The 9,176-nt window shown below is 35.2% G+C and overlaps 1 protein-coding gene across 1 annotated transcript; it reads right to left on the bottom strand.

The window, feature by feature from the left end:
* Nucleotides 1-2,542: 2,542 nt before the first annotated feature.
* Nucleotides 2,543-6,537, bottom strand: c23h1orf87 (chromosome 23 C1orf87 homolog). Its single transcript, XM_016520913.1, has 8 exons — nucleotides 6,312-6,537; nucleotides 5,940-6,054; nucleotides 5,367-5,526; nucleotides 4,921-5,049; nucleotides 4,122-4,370; nucleotides 3,101-3,169; nucleotides 2,839-2,986; nucleotides 2,543-2,712 (listed from the first exon to the last, which is right to left on the bottom strand). Exons 2-8 carry the CDS (start codon nucleotides 6,038-6,040, stop codon nucleotides 2,543-2,545), a joined length of 1,026 nt encoding a protein of 341 aa, XP_016376399.1. The 5' UTR covers nucleotides 6,041-6,054; nucleotides 6,312-6,537.
* Nucleotides 6,538-9,176: the final 2,639 nt, after the last annotated feature.

The following is a 9,176-nucleotide window of genomic DNA, read 5'->3' as shown; positions in this document are numbered from 1 at the left end:
TGTGATATTTTGAATGCAGTGCTTCATTTTGCAAGAGATGTGAGGCATTTTGTATTTTGTGTGTGCAATTCTTGGATTTGTGTGTGAAGTTTTGAAAATGTGTGTAAGCAGTTGAAAAAAAACTGTAGTAAGAAAAGCTCAGATCATGGAAGTATCTATTCTGAGCACAGTTTGAGACAGATCTTATTTGAAACTCTAGAGGAGACACGTGAGATGTCTTTTTCTCAGGAGAAACGTCTGAGAAGAGTGTCCATCTCAGCTAGTCTTTGTTTGATTTCAATGCTCTCAAGGAAAAACCGATTAAGACATTGATGAGATCCCATGTGCCCAAAGGTTGCGGGTTCGAGTCTCGTACCGGCAGGGATTGTAGGTGGGGGGGGTGAATGTACAGCGCTCTCTCCCACCTTCAATACGGTGAGGTGCCCTTGAGCAAGGCACCGAACCCCCAACTGCTCCCCGGGCGCCGCAGCATAAAAATGGCTGCCCACTGCTCCGGGTGTGTGTTCACGGTGTGTGTGTGTGTTCACTGCTGTGTGTGTGCACTTTGGATGGGATAAATGCAGAGCACTAATTCCGAGTATGGGTCACCATACTTGGCCACATGTCACGTCACGTCACGTCACTTTTTAAAAAATAATGCTTAAACGAGAAGTCAGATAAAGGGTGGAGGTGTATGACTTCATTTTTTCTTTTTCCATCTTCATGTAAGCTGCATTTAAAGAAATGGGCTTGTAATAAATAGACATGCCACATACCAAGTTCTCTGTCAGACAAACACACCTCTTCCCTTTTTTCAGATGTCTGCAAACCTCAGTCTAACCCAGTTTACTATTTGCCAGCACTTGATGGGTGATGTGACATATGTTTTGGTCTCCTGAAGTCCAATGAAGAAACATGGATCCTGGAAGACAGTGCATATTCCTCGAGGTAAAAAGATAATTAATTTATTTAATTATCTTGGTTTAATCGTGAGTAAGAATATGTGTTAGGTAAAACTTCGCCCTCTTGTGCTCGTTTCCAGTATTGCATATGTGAAGTATTTCCTGTAACACGCGTCCCAGTGTGCATACTATCCATCCTAAATTCTATGTGATATTAGTAATTTTCAATACTATTTATGGCAGATAGGGTGGATAGTATGCACACTGGGACGCAGGGTAAGTATCTAATTCTTAAAACATTGTAGAAGTAATGCAATATACTTTAGATTACATCTGATGTATGTACAGAATCAGTATTTACTGATTTATTCCTGTTTTTGCACCAAATTATTGCTTGAATATTGAAATTATAGACTAGAAACGACTATTAGCACACATTGGAGCTCCAAAAGAAAATTTGTATTCCTGTTTTTGCACCAATTTCTTACTTGAATATTGAAACTATAGACTAGAAATACTTATTAGCACACACTGGAGCACCAAAAGTAAATTTTGATAAAATGCAGTTGATTATTGACCAATTAAACTGCAGAAAGTGAGGGGAAGTTAATGTGATTAAACCTGTAAGGGAAACAGGTCAATTTAGCTCAAAGGGAATCATTTAAGATTTTAAAGGGAACTCCACCAATAATATGTAAGGGACAGAATCACTGTTTTACGGCTGATCACTGAGACGGCCAGCGATTCAATACATACACAATAAATGATTAAGACCTGATAAGTCACATGTGGGTTACATACATGATATGGAGTTATGCATAGAAATGATTAGTTGCTCATAAGTCCTTTTAGCGTCATTTAGGTGCATATATACATGGAAAGGTAGTTTCTGTAGCATTCTGTGGACGTAAGGATACGTTCTGTGAAGACCAGAGAGGTTAAAATGTCTGTAAGGAATCTCAGTCTGTTCTGTCTCTTAGGTGGGGGAAGTAAATCCAAAGAGCTTGTGATTGCTATCACTGGTTACCATGTGATGGTCACGCCGTGCATCTCTTTTGACCATTAATCTTAATTACTTGCCCTAAAATTGACCATCTCCTTCCTGAGTTGTTATGATCAGTGTGTTCCTTTTGTGTTAATGTTGAAAGCTGTTCTGTGAAAGAGTTGGTTAGGCTTGTTTCAAACTGGCTAGGGTCTGATTTATGACATCCTGTTGTCTTGGGCCTCTTGTGGAATTTTGGGCTCCTCAGGTTTCAACCATGTTTTAACCAAATCATAGATCGTCTGATTCGGTCTGATATCCTACAAACCTGACAAGAAATTTCCAGCTTCATTTCACCCCAAAATCAAAAGGTAAATAAGAAATAATATTTAGCTTAAAGAAAATTACGATTTTCTTAGAACCTTTTATTTATATATTTAGGATATGAGTCACTTAGGATTAATTTTCTTTTTCTTTTTTTTACAAAATAGAATCTCTTTTTTTTTTGTTTAGATTTTTCGGGCAAAACATGACCTGTTTATATGAGATTCACTCAGTTTTCAATGTCGAAAAAATGTAATTTAAAAGCATTTTTTTGTCATTGTCAATATTTCCCAGGCAGAGCATTTATTAAAGATGACTGCAATGCTGTAGCACTTGCTTCGGTTTAAGGAAAAGGTTAAGCGGTGTGTAGTTCCTTCAGTTTCCGCAGAGCCGATGCGAGGTGAACTTTGCCCTCTCGCTGAGTGTTACGCGTGACCTCGCTGACCTTCAGAGGACTCAGATTCAGATCAAGGATGAGGTTGTAGTTCTGTAGCAGGCGTTTGGCTTGGTCTCTGTCCACATAACCTGAAAACCAGTGTTGAAAACATCATTTCATCATACAAGTGTCTATCATTTTCTATGAGTCACAGTGTTTTAAATCACTTTAAAATGTGCTTCAGACAAACTGTATTCGTGTGATGGGTTTTATACCTGTGTTTTGGGTGTCACACATTTGTAAGGCCATCTCCATCTTGTGGAACCTCTGAAGCCATGTTTCTCTTTGTTCTGCATTCTCATCGCTCCTGTCGTTCACTGATTCCAGGTCAGTACTGGCCACTGACGCATCCCAGGTCTCTGCCTGAGGATCATGTTCAAAAACATCATGATCATGTTGTGCTTTTTTATTTCAGAAAGCTGCTGACAGTATAAAATGATAATATTCTGGGTAGTTTTGCCAGGCTCATTGACAGACCTCAACACTTTGCTGTTTTTCTTCTTGTACAGCTTTCTGTATGAACTGCAGCAAGTCTTGATAGTGCACCTGCAAAGCAGCATGGTGAGTAAAATGCACTAAACATGATAGAACATAAAAATCACTTCACATAAAAAATGACAAACTTTAATGAAAATAATTCCTATAGAAATCCATATATGCATACAAGCACTTTAACTATAATTTGAAATGGTATAAATTGATCTTTTAATGTTTAGATTTTATTGTGAAAATCTGAAAATGTATGAAAACGTGTCATGTTTATATTAAAAAACAGCTAAATTAAATGAGTAAAATGTATTATCTTTCTCAGAAATTGAACTGAACCAAAACTTTAAAGATATTGAGATGTAATGATCTAATAAAAATACATACAAGTCATGTTTCATCATCCAATATATATATATATATATATTATTTAAAAATATATATTTTTATTATATTTTTACAAAATGGAAAACCAGGTAAATCCCAGAAAAACATATACAAGTCATCTTTCATCTTAAAATCTAAAGAAAAAAGAAATATATTTTGCAGAAGAAAATCAAACTAACCAATTTTTTTACTTTATATTTTACATTTAAATTTTGTTTATAATAGTTTATTATAAATAATAATTTATAATAAATACATTTTACAAAATATTTTTTACAACATTTTTACTTTTCATCTCAATCTAAAGAGAAAAGAAAAAAATGATTTTGCAGAAATACATTTAAATCTATTTTCAGTACCAATATGCTTTAATTGTCATAAAACTAATGTCACCAAGACAAACAAACAAACAGGTTAATAATGAAAACAGCCAGTGGTGTGCAGTGTAATATGAAACTTGTATATGAAATGAGAACAATTAATTCAGCGTTCAATTTAGATTTCTGATTTAATCAATGGGTTTCATTTTTGCTGAATGCATATGCAACCAAAATTGAATAATGACTCAAATAATATTATTTGCTGTAATTCCCAGAGGTTCTGCTTGATAAGTGATCTCCAGTACCTGCTCCGGGTCGGTGGTGTTACTGAAGGATTGGAACATACAGGCCAGTGTAGTGAGCTTCAGAGGGAGCTGCAGTCTGAGGAAGAGACATGTGAGTTCTGACTGATGGATGGTTCCTGATCGGGACGGATCGAGTGATGTCACTTCCTCCTCGATGATCTGGAATGTTTGTGGTTTCAGATCCTGCAGTTCCTCTGAGACGGATGAGAGGAGGCAGAACTCTGGACTGAATTTAATTGGCTCATCTGTCTGGACATGTTGAGTAAGATTTGGTTTTAGAGATTTTATTTTTAATTTAGCATACACTATCAAAAGTTTGTGGTCAGTAAGATTTTTTTTAAAAGAAATTAATAATTTTATTCCAGTAAAAAATACATTTATAATGTCAAATTAATAATAATTTATTTTATAGAATATTTATTATTTCTATTCATCAAATAATTCTATAAAAGGTATCACGGTTTCCTCAAAAATATGAAGCAGCACAACTGTTTTCAACATTGACAATAATAAGAAATGTTTCTTAAGGATCATGTGACACTGAAGACTGAAGTAATGATGCTGAAAATTCAGCTTTGCAGCACAGGAATAAATTACATTTTTAAAACATATTCATAGAAAACATTTATTTAAATTGTAGGAATATTTCACAATATTACAGTTTTTACTGTATATTTAAGCAAATACATGCAGCCTTGATGAGCGTAAGATACTTCTTTTAAAAACATGAACAATTTCTGACCTCAAACTGTTGTATTTGTTCGATTTGATTAAAGACAGCATGCACATTATGTCTTACCTGTGCCTCTGTAATATGAGGATTTTGCACGAGTTGTTTTGTGTAACTCATGTTGGTTGTGGACTTCAGATGTATGTAGGATCGTGATCGATCTCCACATGGTGCCGTCACACACCGTCTGTCAGGAACCTGGATCATTACCAAACCATTAGCATCCAGCTATCTTCTGCACGAGCTTCAGATTATATAGCACATTTTTTCCTTCTAGTAAACAATGGGAAGTGGATTTCAGAACCCTGAACAGCGCTGTTATTTTGATTGGTAAGTACCAGGTTTCAGTACCATGGACAGTGCAACCATTTGACCTCTAAAGTCATCTGAAAACTGGTCAGTGACAATCACACAGTGGTAAACAATGGTTAAGTCTTGCAAAATGACTGAGTTTGTGAGTTGGATGTTACGTTTAACAGTCAGTGTAGTTTTTGATGTAGTTGATTTTTTATTACCTGTCTGAGGGCATCTAACAGGTTTTCTGTGTGCTCAACTGGTCTCAGAGGCTCCAGGTCATGAGAAGGTGATTTTCTGCTTGAATCTCCATCTGTGACTCTGTTAGGTGGACTGTGTCTGTGCTCCGAGCAGTTTGTTACCTTAAGATGATCTGTAGGACTATATGTAATATTAAATGTATTTGTATATTTTTACTATTGTTAATATTAAACGTATAATGGTAAATATAATAGCAATGTTAAATGGCATTTTATTTTACTTTATTTATATATTTTTATTTTATCCTGCACCATTTGTGCTGTGGACAATAATAAATAAATAAATAACAATTAAAATATTTTTAGCAATATTTATATTTTTTCCTGAGCTGCAAATTTAATTATAATAAATGTTTATTATTATTAAATAATCTGCCAATATGTTAATTATCACTCTAACAATAAAAAAAATAAAAAAATAAATTATACATCATTTAAAAATATAAATAAAATATATTTAGATATTTTTTAATACATTTAATTTGTTTATCATTTTACATTTAATTTTAATTTTAATTATTCTTTGTTTTGTACCTTTTTGTCCCATCAGTAAAATACTTAATTTGTTTCCCACCAACAATCTTCACCACCAGCTGTGGCATGATGGTCTTCCCTGTGGTTTTCCATCCATCCATGATGTGGGAAGCTCCTACAGAGAAGATAATGAGACACAAATGAGTGATTGTTCAAATACACACAAGCATATATTAGGCATTAAAAGGAATTTCGTGCTTAAAAGGGTCCGAATGTCACTGCATTACATGACAAGATGTCAAACCTCACAACTGACTTCACTTTCCTGAGGCAATTTGACTTTAAAGACTGTAAATCTATCAAATACTTTAATGCTGTGAGTCTGGTTGGTGTCTGAATGCTGAAAAGAAGCAAAAGAAAACATTTACTTACCCACTATCACTGAATCTCTGCTTTTTGTGTGTTTCAGGTCTATAAAACAGCTCTCTTAAACAGAGTGCCCTTGTCCTGAGCTGATATGTGTCTGAGATACAAGCACGGGTGAGGTTAGGAGCAGCAATATGCACAAATAAGAGCACAGCCTGTTCTCTCTAGGGTTCTCTGGACTCCAGGGGTACAATCTCAACTGTGCCATGGTTACCCGACCAGCCCAACCTCTCTGCCACAGCCACTTCCAGTACACAGATAAAGTGTAAGTGATTTATTACAGTCCGCTTCTGAAAGAAAGTCATTCTGTCTGACTACACAATGATAAGGTAAGTAAATTGGTTTTAAAAGCCTAAAAATGGTCTTCTTGCTAGCTGAATAGCAATGGTGAATGGCATTTTATATTATTATTGTTTTTTAATTTTATTTCATATTCTTATTGTTATTTTTATTATATTATTATATATATTATATTATATTTTATTATATATTTTTATAATATATTTTGAATAAGCTTATTTTTTTGTATTTTATTACATTTTTTACTAGACTACACAATGATAGTAAGTAAATGGGTTTTTAAAGTTCAAAGATAGGTATTAAAGTAGTATTTTTTTGGGGCATTTTTGCGATATAGGACAGTTCAGACATGACAGGAAGCGAAGGTCCTCGAGTCGGGATTCGAACCCGGGACGCCCAAAGCGCAGCGGCGCTGTATGTCGGCACGCTGCCCACAAGGCTGTCGGTGCTGACTTTGTTTTATTTTTTTAATAAGTAAATATGTAACATACTTTTAAAATATCAATTCATTTAGGCCTTTATGATTCAGTTGTTTAGGTTTCAAGGCCAGTGATATGAAGCGCCACCTCTAGGGGGCGACATAACACAGGAAGTAGACATTTCATTAATCTTTCAAGTGAGCACTGCCAGTACTTTCAGGTCAAGATGACATTAGTAATCAACAGCACATTGCTCATACTTGAAGATTTATTTATTGTTCTTCAGTTCCACGGCAGAGGAAGTCTTCCAGCCAGTGTGCCCATCATGCTGATCCTATCAGATCTGTACTCTCAGGGTGTAATTATTTTATCCATCAGGATAAATGTCTAGTCTGTAGTTTATTTGATGGCAGTAAAGGTGCCAATAGAATCAGTTTTAATTTTAGCACAATTCTTGATAAGCTACAGGGAGATACAGACGGGTAGAATTGGGTTAATTACCCGAGGAGGACCTCAAACCGGTTAATCCGCTGTCTTGGATTGAAACGTGAGCGCAGAATGTGCTTCTGATTGGACTTGCAGTGGTCAGATGAAAGGCCAGCACGTGGTGGATGAAGAACACAAGTCTAATAAGCGCCGCCGTTCCCTATTTTGTTTGATTTGTGCAAATTAAGGCGTGAAAGTGGCTCTTAATGGATGCGGAAATAGCCGGTTTTGGGGAGCATCAGTAGTCGTGGCACATCCCAGTGTTTCTGCCTTTCTAAACGGCTTAACACGGTTGAAGTGTGAAAGTCAGACGGCTAATTCTGATCTTAATGATCAAAATGCGATCCAGCCGGCGGAGGCTCGGACTCCCTCCACGAGGCAGATTGCACAGCCCCGAAACCTCAAAGGAGCATAAAATCACAGTGCTAACACAGAGTTCACTCCAACTTCAGAGGCAGGCAAAGACGGTTAAAAAAAGCCAACTGAAAGATGAAAGAGAGAGAGAGTTGGTTAGAGATCTGGGATGGCAACTGAAAGAATGTAGGTTCAAACCTCACAAGAGGTGATTGAGTAACTCCACTGAGGCTCTAATCTATGGTTAAGATTCTAATGAATGTGTAAACATTCCGATTGGAATTCCGACATCATTTGGAATCAGTCCTGATGGGATCAGATAAATCCTCTTAGAATTAAATAAGATGCAACTGGATAAACTGAAATTACTACAGGATTTTTCTAGTGAATGATCTTTATCAGAGCCTTGCTTGTTGTAGTTGAATAATGTACTTTTGTTATATTGGAATGCTCTTAGAAAATTCACAGTCCTTCTAGATTGATTCCAAATGATGATAAAAAAAATCCAAAAGGTTTCCAATTTCTGAATAAATATAGTGGAAGTGGTGTCGGGATTGCTATTGCTTATTGCGCACAACACCCTAGCATGTTGTGGTGAGATTTGCACAGGTCAGAGTTTGTGTAAGTTCTTTTCTGAGGAGATATTGTCATTTTTATAAATTGCCTGCTCAATGCATGCTTACGTTGCAAAAAACAATTGACTTGAGACTCAGGAGGACAAAGAGAAATATTTTCTCTGAATTTCATGAACCTGTTTAGATAAAAGAAAGTATCTTATGCAGTTTGTCACTCTTTTTTCATCTAATAAAATTTGTTTGTTCATGAATTCCACTAATCCAGCATTTTTTCCCTAGGACATCCATAAAATTAATCCATTAAAAAAAATGTTATTTCATATTTATTTATTTATTGTTCTGCAACAGGATTTATAAAACTAACCTGCAATGTACAGAAAACTACATTAGAAATAAATATTAATAAAATAAGTATATTATATTGTTTAAAATCTAAGTTATTTACGTTTTTGTATTTTAATGTTGATATTTAGGTATAAGGAAACATCTTGTGTTTTCTCAAGTTTTACATTATTGCAGCAATTTGTTTCCTTCTAGGAGATACAAAGTATAAATTTTTGAATATATATTATTTCATATAAAATATTTATTTATTTATTTGTTTGTTTGTTTATTTATTTATTTGTCTGCAGGATTTATGAAAACGGCACTATAAATAAATATTAATAAAATAAATATATTATGTCCAGTGTTTCCCCTAGGTTTATGGCTTTGGGGGGGGGGGGGGGGGGGCGTTT

The sequence above is a fragment of the Sinocyclocheilus rhinocerous genome, unplaced genomic scaffold (genome assembly GCF_001515625.1).
Source record: "Sinocyclocheilus rhinocerous isolate Xijiao unplaced genomic scaffold, SAMN03320098_v1.1 scaffold28, whole genome shotgun sequence".
In the NCBI taxonomy this organism is placed as follows: Eukaryota; Metazoa; Chordata; class Actinopteri; order Cypriniformes; family Cyprinidae; genus Sinocyclocheilus; species Sinocyclocheilus rhinocerous.
This window is presented reverse-complemented; position numbering and strand designations above follow the sequence as displayed.